At 36.9% G+C, this 13785-nt stretch overlaps 1 protein-coding gene across 2 annotated transcripts in view; it reads left to right on the top strand.

Annotated features, from left to right (window-relative positions):
* The window catches only part of COPG2 (COPI coat complex subunit gamma 2), a 263073-nt gene that overhangs the window by 142367 nt on the left and 106921 nt on the right, over nt 1-13785 (top strand). For both annotated transcript variants that reach the window (XM_037836145.1, XM_037836146.1), the window contains exons 10-12: nt 3752-3885; nt 4427-4494; nt 6284-6472. In XM_037836145.1, the coding sequence (XP_037692073.1) occupies nt 3752-3885; nt 4427-4494; nt 6284-6472 (391 nt within the window). The remainder of the gene's footprint in view (nt 1-3751; nt 3886-4426; nt 4495-6283; nt 6473-13785) is intronic.

Consider the following 13785-nt stretch of genomic DNA (forward strand, 5'->3'; position numbering starts at 1 on the left):
CATCCTGACTTCCAAGCAGTTGGACATTACCAGTAGAGAATAGAGTGACCCTAAGGTGAACTGACCCTGGCTGACCCAATCTGTTAGGGTTTGCTGGGCAATTTCTCTGGTCATTTGGATGTGACTGGCATTTGCCAGGTGTAATTTATCATCTCTTTTGGTGATCCACACATTCCTGGTGTTGGCCTTGGAACAGTAATTTCTATTAAATGTAAAAAGAGTTGGAGGATGAATTAGGATTGACCAGCCAGCCTTTAAACCTGGAGAAATCTGGCAGTGCTTTAGGAATGGGAAGATCAGAGGCAGCATCCCCTCATGGATCCCGTAGTAGTGTGTACGGAGGTCCCTCAGAAGAACCTATGATAACTGGATCATAAGATATTATCCACTTTCGATCAGGCTGCCAGTCCTATGGGAAGGCAGAATGATCAAAAATTGTAAATGAAAAGGAGAGGTGGTGGCGTGATGGTGATGAGAATGAAATCATCATGGATATGAAAGCCCTTAAGTTTGCCCTTCACCACTAGCAAGGGGAGGTTTGGAGGCTTGAGGTAGTTATTGTGGGCATCTTAAGGCCCAAAGGTCAGGATTGTAACAAAAGTAAAGTTTCTGGAAGAGAGATCCATTTTGGGGACCATTTGTTAGTTTGGAGTTTGAAAAGTAATTCTTTGAGGAAGCCATTGTGTCTTGCAATCAACCTTGCCCCAGGTAGGTTGAGGATAGTAGGGCAGGTGAAAATATCAGTGTATGTCTTGCTCTGATGCCCAGGCTTGGACAATTTGTGAGGTGAAGTGGGAGCCTTGGTCACAGTCACTTATGTCAGGAGCACCAGAGGAGATCAATATGGACTTAGTGAGGCCCTGAAGAGTGGCATCCCTGTTAGCGTATCTGGTTAGATAAGCCATCATTAGTCTGGTATAGGTATCTACCATAGTGAGAGCACAGCAAATGGAGATGAATAATAAAATAAAGACAAAAAAATGTATAAATAATGGGGGGAGGATAAAGGGTATGGGATGTTTTGGGTATTCTTTTTGTTTTATTTTTGTTTTTTTCTTTAGAGTAATGAAAATGTTCTAAAATTGATTGTGGCGATAAATGTATAACTATATGATGATACTGTGAGCCACTGATTGTATACTTTGGGTGGATTATATGGTGTGTGAATATATCTCAGTAAAATTGCATTTAAAAAAAGAGCACAGCAAATGGGGCTAGGGGAAGGGGGCATCGGGCCTATGAGATCAATTTGCCATCTAGAATATGGTAACTGGCCACAGGGAATTGAGCCCCATCTAGCCAATCACAATAAAAGTGCTTAGTTGTTTTTTTTTAAATTCAATTTTATTGAGATGTATTCACATACCATACAATCATCCAATCAGTTGTTCACAGTAACATTATATAGTTGTGCATCCATCACTCCAGTCTATTTTTTGAACATTTTCCTTGTACCAGAAAAGGTAAAAATAAGAATAAAAAATAAAAGTAAAAGAGAACACCCAAATCATCCCCTCCACCCTATTTTTCATTTAGTTTTTTGTCCCCATTTTTCTACTCATCCATCCATACACTGGATAAAGGGAGTGTGATCCATAAGGCTTTCACAATCACACTGTCACCCCTTGTAAGCTACATTGCTATACAATCGTCTTCAAGAGTCAAGGCTACTGGGTTGCAGTTTGATAGTTTCAGGTATTTACTTCTAGCTATTCCAGTGCATTGAAACCTAAAAAGTGTTACCTATATAATGCATTAGAATGCCCACCAGTGACCTCTCAACTCCATTAGGAATCTCTCAGCCACTGAAACTTTATTTTGTCTCATTTCGCATCCCCCTTTTGGTCAAGAAGATGTTCTCAATCCCACGATGCATCCCCGGGAGTCATATCTGGCGTTGCCAGGGAGATTTACACCGCTGGGGGTCAGATCCCACATAGAGGGGAGAAAAGTGCTTAATTTTATTACAGAGGAGACTTACCCACTGATGGTTTAGCCAGCGAGGGCCCTAGGGGCAGGCCCTACCACCTGGCCTACTCTACCAGGGCCTGCACACTTTGGTGTCCTGAGGCTTCATGTGCCCAGATGTTACGTAGTAAAGCAGAACTGGGGACTTTGTGGAGTGGGCTGATTATTATTATTTCTAAGATGAAGGTCTGTCAGGTCTGTAACATGTATCCTGGATAAGTGGTTAGCTGCAGCATAAAGTGGATGTCTAGAGTGAGGACCAGAGTGTAACCCAAATAGGAAGTAGAAAGTCAGTCAATCCCTGCCAAATGTGGGCACTCCAGAGCAGTTTGTCTTATAGTAAAAATTTGTCTTTGACCAAATAGCTAGGCTGTTAGCTGCTGCCCACAAGTCAATAAAACTGCAGACCTTGGGGAAATCTCTCTGTAGGACATCTTGGAGGGCCAGGCAGACTGCTTCCAGTTTGGCCAGCTGGACCAATCCCCATGTACCATCTCAGGTTAGAAATGTTCCTGATGTGGGGTGGAATGCCACCACCCACCCGCAAGCTGCATTACTTGTAATGGTGGCATGACCATTGGTGAAATATGCCAATTCCATTTCCTTATTAGACACTTGATCCCAAGGGGCTCCACACTTTGTCAAGAGGACAGACAGGGGGGTTCCTCTAGTTCTGCCATGGAGGTAGGCAAGGGGATGAACATGGGGGAAGCTACATTCTCCTGGAGTCTGGAAAGACCCACCATGTCAGACTTAGCACTCTAATGAAAGTACCATTTCCATTTGACCTGAGAGGCTTCCGTGGGTGTGCCAAGCAGCCCGAGAAAGGGGTCTCAGACTCACTGCAGGATAGGAATTTATGAACTTAGGCCAACTGTCCAAGAGCATAGCTTCTGTCTCCAACAGGACCCAGTAGGCAGCATGTATTTGTCTCTCTAGGGGACAGTACCTAAAGGTAGCTTGTGGCAGCCGCTTAAAAAGCCATGAGAAGCCACCATGCTTGGCTCAAGAAGTGTAGTCAGACCCAAAGGCTACTAGAGGCAAGACCTGTTGGACAGTTATTTCTAGTGCCTGTTGCTGGGAACCCCCACCCCCCACCCCCCGACCTCACTGAAAGGTAGAAGACTGCCATGTAATATGATGAATTGGCTGGAGTAAAACAGATGGGGAATATGCTGTCTCCAGGTGAAACAGGCCCAGAAGATGTTGAACTTGTTTTAAGTTGAGGAGGCTGTAATAGTAAAACTTGCTTAGTGGCCCCCAGCACTGTGTGACCTGAGCTTTGAATCACATAAAATAAAGATTAGCCCTGTGAGCCATCAGTCAGGTCAAATAGTGACAATTCTCTGGGGATAAGGCTTTTGGGGGCGCTCCAAATCTATCTGCCCCCTCCAGTGGCTGCTGAGCTTTTGGTTTTCACGACTATCATGGTTCTGTGGTTCTGGTTTCCAAAGCAACTATGGAACTGGAGAGAGGGGTATGGAAATAGGGTGAGTTAAAATACCAGAAAGTCCACTGCTCTAACTGAGATTTAGCTGTTTTTCTTGAATAAATGCTCCTGGGATTGTTACAAGCCTTTGGTTAGTTTCTAGAGTTCTGAAAAAGTTGAGTTTGACCATTTTTGTCAGTGTTCTCTTTGCTTTTATGGAGGAGTAGATTTTCAGAGATCCTTCCTCCACCATTCTGGAAGTGCTTCTCAACCTGTCTGTGCTTTTAACCACTGTGCATATTGCCTCTGTTTTATTTTATATCTAAATAATGATCTCTATATATTTACCGGCAGCCATGAAAGCCCGCTCTTTGATTTCATTGAGAGCTGCTTGCGAAATAAACATGAAATGGTTATTTATGAAGCTGCTTCAGCTATCATCCATCTTCCTAATTGTACTGCAAGGGAGCTGGCACCTGCTGTTTCAGGTTAGTCGTGTATTTGATGGTAGATTTATATTGCTATATTTAAGTTCCATAGGTCTGCCACATAGATATTAAGAATGATTTTTGAACCTTAACCATGTATATATGTCCTTTGCATTCAGTAGCTTATATGTAGGTAAGTTATATAGGTTGTTCTTTACTTATATTACTTTTTCTCAAGTTACTATTTCTCCATATAAAATTTCTGAAAATTTTTTATTTAGAATACAAGTAATTTTAATGCCTTAAGTTCTCCTGATGTTTAAAAAGTCCATTTGCTCTCATAACTATAAATATTTCTACCATTTAAACTAAAAATTAATGGGTCTATTAATTCTTTTAGCAAAAAGAGCAAACTTGATTCCTATTAATTTAAAGATTTTATAGCTGAATGAAAAGTGCTTTTTCTATTTTTATTTCATGTGAATTTGAATGCTATGATATAATTTTCTTATGCATATTTTGAATATGATTATGTACTAAATTTTCAGCGATTGATGAAATAAACTATATTCACAGGGATTTTTATTTTTTATTTTTTTAGTTCTTCAACTTTTTTGTAGCTCCCCTAAGCCAGCCTTGAGATATGCAGCTGTGAGGACCTTAAACAAGGTAGGTGTCCCTTTCCTGTTAACTTAGGCTAGTGTTTGATTGAGAAACATTAAATGTGAAGCAATTTGATTTCTTTCCAAGTTTAGTAAAAGCAATTTATGGGCTTCACGTCTACAACACCTCACTTGTATTTCTGGCCTTTGGTATGGCCATTTTTACTGTTAATTAACTGAAGATTATAATTCATTTCTTACTTCTAAACATTTTATAGTCAAACATTACACTGTTGAGTATGGTGGCCCTTAGCCACATGAGGCTATTTAAATTTAAATTTAAATCAATTAAAATTAAATAAAATTAAAAAGTCATTTCCTCAGTCACACTAGCCACGTTTCATGTGCCCAGTTGCCACATGTGGTTAGTAACTATCATGCTGAACAGTGCAGGTATAGAACATTTCTATCATTTTCAGAAAGTTCCTTTCAACAGTGCTAGTCTATGGTAGCACTGTCCAATGGAAACATAATGTGAGCCATACATGTAATTGTAAATTTTGTAGTAACCACATTGAAATTTTTTGTCAAAGGTGAAACTAATTTTAATATTTTATTTAACCTAATATATCTAAAATGTCACTTCAACATTAATCAATATTAAAATTATTAAAGAAATGCATTCTTTTTTTGTATTAAATCTTTGACATTCAGTGTATTTTTAATGCTTACAGAGTATCTTGATTTGGACTAGCCACCTTTCAGATGCTCAGTAGTCACATTGGCTATTGGTTACTGTATTGACCAGCATAGGGTCTAGAGGATACAATATGAAAACAGAATAAATTAAATAACCATAAAAATTTTAAATAAAATTTTAATGTAACAGGAGATTTGTCGTAAGGCAGTACATGATCAATTATGAATTAATTTTATGAACAGCTGGAAGAAAGAGAGGCTTAGAGTAGACATGGAAGAACTCTTTATAGAACAGAAATTTCAATCATATCTTGAAATCCCTCATCTATAATTTTAGGGCCAGATAGGTCTTAGAATTCAGTTCTTTTGGTGAATTTTAGAAAGGTAGTGTTGTGGTACTATCTCTTATGTTATAAACTAACCCCAATGGGCTTGGAGCAGCACCCACCATCAGGCATATTGATATTTCTACACAAACATATGGCCATGCTCACTAAGTGGGGTAAATTAAGACTTAAATAGTTTTCCATCAACTCAGGTCATATTTTGCTATTAAATAAATTTTGATGCCAGTACTTTGGTTTACAAAATGTTTGGGATTTCAGATTTGTGGGTTAGGACTTCTGTACCAGTATTGAAATAGTCGGAGAGGTGGAACAACATGAAAAAAAGCAAGAAAGCAGGAGAATGACAGACATGTCTTAGTGACCATGAGTAATCTAGATTGGCTGGAGTTTGCTTATTTAAATCCAGCAATATTTTCTAAGTTATAACATATTAACATCTTTGAGCACTATTTACCCTGCTAGGTCCTATTCTCAATGTGGACATATGTATACACAAAGAACTATAGGAAAAACAGGCCAACTGTAATAAAGAGCCAACCATCGTATTGTTATAAAGGTTATGGGAACTAATAAGAGACAGTGTTATGCTGTGCTGTGGTGGTTTCTCATTTATCAAATGATATACCATACCCTATTAATTAGATACATTCTTCTTGAAACAATGACTTTTAACCTGTGTTTTCTCCTTTAGAGGAAGAAGAAAGCCACTTGCTTTAATTGAAATTTCTATTTTCCTTTTCCTTTGTTTTTTAAAATTCTGGCCTTTACCAACAGCAGTTTTTGTTTTCTTTTTTCTTGCCCTGCCACAAGGTGGCAATGAAGCATCCCTCTGCGGTTACTGCTTGTAACCTGGACTTAGAAAACTTGATCACAGACTCAAACCGAAGCATCGCTACCCTGGCCATTACCACACTCCTCAAGACAGGCAGTGAGAGCAGTGTGGACAGGCTCATGAAGCAGATATCCTCTTTTGTGTCTGAAATCTCAGATGAGTTCAAGGTAAGAGTTTAAACATGGCCATGTTTTCTCCCAATCTGTGACTTGCCTATTTCTTTTGGTGAGCAGAAGTTTATAATTTTTATGAAGTCTATTTATCCTTTTCTTTCTTTCACAGTTATTGCTTTCTGTGTCTTGTCTAAGAAACCTTTGTCTACCTCCAAGTCATAATGATATTCTCTTATGTTTTATTCTGAATGCTTTATACTTTTAGCTTTTCCATTAGGTTTGTGATCCTTGAATAAATATTTGTGTATTGAATGGGATAAATTCAGTTTTTTCCTTATGGATATCCAGTTATTCCAGCATAGTTGATTGACAAGACTTGCCTTTCCCTGTTGGAGTGCTTTGGTATCTTTGTCTGAAAAGCACATAACCTATAATCAAAGGTAATATTTCTAGGCTCTTTATCATATCTCATTGATCTCTTTGTCAATCCTTTTGTCAGTACCACCTGTATTGATTAATGTAGCACTTATGGTGCCTATGAAATGTCAACTAGTGGAGGTCTTCAAACTTTGTCTGTATTTTTCATTACTGTAGTTCCTTTGCATTCTCATGTAAAATGTAAAACCAGATTCTCAATTTCTACAAAACAAAGCATGCTAGGACTATGATTGGGATTGTGGTGAATCTATAAATCATTTTGGGGAGAACTGACATCTTATTTTCTTCTTCTAATTCATGAATATTGTATAGCTCTCCTTTTACATAGGTCTTCTTTAATTTCTCTGAGCAGTGTTTTGTAGTTTTTACTCCAGATGTCTTGCACATCTTTTGCTAAAGTTATTCCTAAATATTTAATGCTTTTTTATTCTATTTTATTAGAATTTGTGTTTCATTGTTGGCTGCTAAGTATATAAAAAATACTGTTTTTTGTTTTTTCTTTATTAACTTGGTATCTTGTAACCTTGCTGAATTCCTTATTGGTTCTAGTCATTTTTACATACATTCCTTAGGACTGTCTATATTAATGTCTTCTGAAAATAGAGATAGTTTTACTTCTTCATTTCCAATCCAAATGCTGTTCCTTTATTTTTCTTGCCTTACTGCAGTGGCTAGCCCATCCAGTATAGTGTTGGATAGAATTAGTGAGATTGTGTCAGAGATAATCAAAAGAACGATAAATTTCAGTTAGAAGAATGAAAGGAGAAAGACTTTAATTCTTACTTAGTTCTCGGCTAAGAAGTATGACTGACCCTAATTACTCTCTACTTACTATATATCTAGACTTTTAAAAAATAAACTAAGCCTGTCTATTCATGCAGACATTTTGAATCTTTGGTAAACCTTGGAAGGTTATGAAGATTGTTTTTGCAGCTGTTTCTAAAATAAACTAGAATGATGGGGAGAATGATTTTGGTAAAGGTAATGTTTTAGCATAAGAATTGGCAAATCTTTTCTATGAAAGGCTACATAATAAATATTTTAGGCTTTGTGGGCCACTACAGTCTCTGTTTTATATTCTTCTCTGTTTAGTTTTTTTACAACTCTTTTAAAATGTAAAAACCATGGTAACTCTCAGGCTGTATAAAAACAGGCCTCAGGCCAGATTTGGCCTGTGGGCTGTAGTTTTCTGACTTCAGTTTACCCAGTAAGCACACACATGAAAAATATTGATGAGGATGTGGAGCAGTTGAAACCCTTATATATCCCTGTGTACAACTACCTTTGGAACCAATCTGGCATTATCTAATAAATTTTAAGATGTATATTTTATAAACCCAGCAATTCTAATTTTGGAACTAAGAGATAATTTCAGTTGTATATGTTACAGTTCATAAATATCATGTTGAAAAAAATAAGCAAGTTGCAGAAGACTATATACAACATGATAGCATTCAAATAAAATTTCAAAAATAAGCAAACTAAATGTTATATATTCTTTGGGGATTATATATATATATACGCAAACTAAATGTTATATATTCTTTGGGGATTATATATATATATACATATATATGGTAAAACTTTGAAGAAAAAACAAGGAAACAAAGACAATCAGGATGGTGATTACTGCTGGGAAGGAGACCAGAAGGGGTCTATGGCACAGACGGGGTTTCAAAGATGACGGAACTGGCCTTTTAAAAAGCTATATAATAAGTGCACAGAGATTTGTTTTTATTATCATTTACTAAAATTTTATTTAAGTTATAGGAGTATGAAATATTTTACAAGGAAAAGAGTAAAAAAGCCAAATAATAAAACAATTTAAAAATTGTTAAGCTAAACCTTTTTCTACATTTGGCATCTCTTTCTTTATCACTAATTTGCCTGTTTTTTAAAACTATAATAAAGTAAATCCTCACCAAGTTGTGAAACTCCAAGTGTACCATTCAATATTGTGTGTTGTTTCTGTGAATCTTTTAGTTCTTATTTTCTTTGACTCTGTGACTCTATATAATTTTACAGTACAAAATGGTTGATCATAACTCATTATCATTAAATGGATATCACTGGATATGATGCTACCTTTAGCTCTCTTCTAGGTTTTTAAAAAATGTTATTCCATTCTTGATGGCCTTCTAAAGAGAGCATCTATGTAAATATGCACTGTGATTTAGGAATGAAACAAAAAAGTAAAACAGATATTATTAGGAAGCAAGCTTGAGGAGTCAGGGATGCATCCTAAAGTTTGTTATATCAAATATCACATCACCAAAAACTTAAAGTAAATCTATATAGTCATATGTAGATCTTTATTGTTATGTCTCTTAGATTCTTCAACAAAAATAACTGCTCAAGCTGCTCTTTTGTTTCTCTTTTGTCAGTTGAGGAAGCTAGAGTATGAAAAACAGTTGAGGAAACTAGGGTATTAAAAGATGACTGAGTGGTGGTGATGGTGGCACGACATTGTGAATATAGTTAACATCACTGAATAGTATATTTGAAAGTGTTACCAGAATAAAAATTTTAAAAAGCCTATGAACTGTACAATGCCAACAGTGAACCCTAATATAAACTATGGACTATGGCAATGTAAATTATAGACTATAGTTAATAGTAAATTATAATAATATTGTTTCATAAATTGTAACAAAGGTACCACACTAATGCAGAATGTTAATAATAGGGAAAACTGTGTGTTTGAGGGGGGATATATGGGGGCTCTATATTTTCTGCAAGATTTTTCTCTAAACGTACAACTTCTCTAACTAAAAAGAAAAAATAAAATTAAAAAACAAAAATGTTACTGAGTTACCTAAGCTCATATGGTGAATTAGCAGTGCAAGACTAAAACCTAGATTTTCTAATTTCAAATGCAGAAAGAAACCATTCTGTTTCTTTCTCTGCTACCTAACATATCTGTGTTAGTCATATCTTTGAGTTCAGGTATTGATTGTGTTAGTTAAGATTAAAAAGTTATTAAAACATTGTGAAAGTTTATCAATAGTATACCCATATGGAAAAAAATTTAATCCTAACCCGTACTTCACACTACACACAAAAATCTGTTCCAGATGGATTGCAGATCTAAATGTGCAAAGCAAAACAATTAAGATTTTTGAAGAAAACATAGGAGAACCTGAGTAAGGAAAATATTTCCTAAACAAGACACAAATTTTGATAAATTAGACCTGATTAAAGTTAAGAATTTCTGTTTGTCAAAAAGACACCATAAAGAATGAAAAGGCAAGCCACAGAGTGGGAGATGTTTGCAATAAATATACTGAGAAAGTGCTCAATTTAAGAATGTATAAAGAGCTCCTATAAATCAGAAAGAAAAACACAATTGAGAAAAAAAAAGGGGCAAGTCTTGAACACACCTGTATAAAAAGGGATATCTAAGTGACCATAAACATATGAAAAGTAACTCAATTTTATGATCATCGAGGAAATACAAAACAAAACAAACAAAAAAACTTAATACAGTTACTCATTCACCAGAAAGGCTAAAATGAAAATGTTAGGAAATATTCAGTGTTGTTACACACTTACACTGTGAGTGGGAGTATAAATTATACAGCCGTTTTTGAAAACTGGCAGCATCTACTTGTGGCAGCCCCTGGCCTGAACAATACAGGCCTGCGGACCTTGGCGCCCAGCAGTCTGCGTGACCTAGCAGCCAGTGTTCAACCTATCATCTTTATAAGCCAGTAAAGAGAAAGAGGGTAAACTGTAACTTTAAATGAGAAGTAAGCAGGAGGTGAGGAACTCTTGGTTTCACGAAAGAGCAAGAATGTTGACCTAGTCTACCTGCTTCTGGCCCCCAAGTGTTATCACCCTTGTGGTTATTTACAAAGCCCCATCCTGTAATTCTTGCCTTCCTGCACCACCCCCATGTCACAGGATGCTCTCCCACCCTTAGGAATATCTTCGTCTTAAACTCTCGTAACTGGTTTGCTACCCTCTTTCAATCATGTGGTCAGCTTTCCTGCGAAAGTGGTACCTGCCCGGCAAGAAAAAGGCCATTTGATTTCTGCTGATTTTTGCCTCCCTGTGAGTAAGCCCCAAATAAAGTTCATGTTTCAGAAAATGCTTGGCATCTTCTTTGTTCTTTTGACTGGCAAAGCCCTCTTGGGTTTGTGACATACTAAAGCTGAACACATGCATATCCTATGACCCAGCAGTTTCACTCCCAAGTATATTCCCAGCAGAAATGTGTACACAGGACCAATTTCAAATGTAAGGCTAAGGAGCGAAGAGTTTGGAGGTAATCTGTGTGGTGGTTAAGAGAATGACCTCTGAAGTCAAAACCCCTGGGTTTAAATCCTGGAGATGCTAAGCTAAGAAATGAAGTCTAGAGTTTGCCCATTATTAGATATGTGACCTTAGGCAAGTCATGTAAACTCTTGCTGCTTCAGTTTCCTTAACTAATTAGGGGCTAATAATAATACCTCCCTCATAGAGTTATTGCATGATATGAATGAAATAATAATTATAAGGAGCTGTGTCTCAGTGTCAGTTATTACTACAGTTGCTTTATGTGTATTTAATAGGGAAAGAACCACCAGTCCAAAGTTGATCTTTTAAAATCTGCACACACAGAATAGTCAATACTGGCTTTATAAATTATTTAGATTAGTTCTCCCCCCCCCACCCCCCACTGTGCTTATGTGATTCTTTTGAAACACAGATGGATTCCTTTGTCTCAGTTGGCTTTCAGTTTTGGAGTTTTTCTCCCTTCCCATCCTTGATGGTTTAATTTTATCTTTTTAGTATGTAGAACATCCTAATGCAGCCAAAAGTAAAAATAACACTAAGTATACTTGGAAGTGTCACTTTCTTCCATATCCCTTCCCCTTACTCTACCTCCAACTTTTCATAAGTAACCAACTTTATTGATTTCTGGTTTATCCTTTTTGTGTTTCTTTTGGTAAAGATATGATTTTTATATATATTTATTTTCTCCCTTTTTTTTGTTCATGAAAGACAGCATACTGTATATGCTCCATTTTACTTTGCATTTGTTACTTAACAGTACATATTGGAAATCACCCTTAATCAGTTCATAGAGATATTGCTCATTCTTTTTTGCAGCTGCGTAAGTATTCCATCATGTATATGTAGCATTGTTTATTGAACCAACCTCCCAAGCCTGGACAATTACAAGTAATGCTGCAGTGGATAACCTTGAGCATAAGCTATTTCAAAATGTTGGAGATGTGTGTATATCTTCAGGATAAATTCCTAGAAATTGGTATACTGGGTAAATGCATATGAAGTTGTGTAGAGAATGCTAAATTCTTCTAGCAATGTATGAGAGTGCCAGTCTCCCCACAGCCTCATCAAGAGTTATTGTTAAGCTTTTGTAGTTTTGCCAATCTGATGGATGAGAAATGGTATCTCAATGAAGTTTTTTTTTGAAAAAAAAACAAACAAACAGTTTTACTTACACACCATACAATCCTAAGTGTACAATCAGTGTCTCTTGGATTAATCACATAGTTAAGCATTCACCACTACAGTCAATATGAGAACATTCTCATTTCTCCCGAAGGAAAAAATACCGTACCCCTTGTTCCAGTTTGCTAAAGCTGCGAGTATGCAAAAATACCAGAACTGAATTGGCTTTTATAAAGGGGATTTATTAGGTTGCACATTTACAGTTCTAAGGCCATAAAAGTGTCCAAACTAAGGCATCAACAGGAGGATACCCTCTCTGAGGAAAAGGCCGATGGGGTCTGGAACACTCTTGTCAGCTGGGAAGGCATGTGACCGGTGTCTGCTGGTCCTTTGCTCTCGGGTTACATTACTTTCAGCTTCTGATTGTAGTGGCTTTCTCCTAAGTGTCTCTGGGTTCTCACTTAGGTTCCCCAGAGCAAACTCTGGACTTCATCTCTTAGCTTAGCATCTCCAAATGTCTGGTTTCAAAAGCTGTCTCCAAAATGTTTCTGGGTGTTTTCTCTCTAAGCATCTCTCTGAGCTCTCTTCAAAACGTCTCTGCCTTTTATCCTCTCACAGAGGACCCCAGTAAACTGATTAAGACCCACCCTGGATGGGCGGAGTCAAAACTCCATGGAAATAATCTTATCAAAAGGTCCCACCCACAATGGGTGGTCCACATCTCCATGGAAACAACCTGATCAAAAGATCCCACCACAATAAGTGTGCCCCCACAAGAGTGGATTAAAAGAACATGGCCGTTTATGAGGTACATAACAGAATCAAACCAGCACACCTCATATATCCCTCTGTTATTGACATTTAGGTTTGGTATAGTGCCTTTGTTACAATTAATGAAAGAATATTACAATGTTACTTTTAACTATAAACCTTAGTTTACATTAATTATATTTTTTTCCCATATAACACCCTATTATTAATACCTTGTAGTAGTGATGTATGTTAGTTCTGGTTCATGTAAGAACTCTCTTACATTTATACAATTAACCACCATCATTGTCCACTCTGGGTTTTGCTAAGTTATATAGTCCCAGTTTTTATCCTCTAGCTTTCCTTCTGGTGACACACACGATTCTAGCCTTCCTCTTTCAGCCATATTCACACTCTGCTTTGTTAATTACACTTACAATATTGTGCTACCATCACACAGTATTGTGCTATTCATTTCTGAATCTTTGCAATGAACGCTATTGAACATTCTGTCCTCCTTAAGCATTGACTGCCCAATCTGTGCCCACTTTCTATCTCCTGGTTACCTATGCTCTTGAATTTAATTCTCAGAGTTTGCTCATTATAGTTAGTTCATATTAGTGAGACCATCCAATATTTGTCCTTTTGTTTCTGACTTATTTCACTCAACATAATGTCCTCAAGGTCCATTCACTTCATTGCATGCCTCATGACTTATTCCTTTCTGTAGCTGCACAATATTCCATACACCACAGTTCGCCCTTTCACTCATTAGTCAA

The sequence above is a fragment of the Choloepus didactylus genome, chromosome 5, assembly GCF_015220235.1.
Source record: "Choloepus didactylus isolate mChoDid1 chromosome 5, mChoDid1.pri, whole genome shotgun sequence".
Classification (NCBI taxonomy): Eukaryota; Metazoa; Chordata; class Mammalia; order Pilosa; family Megalonychidae; genus Choloepus; species Choloepus didactylus.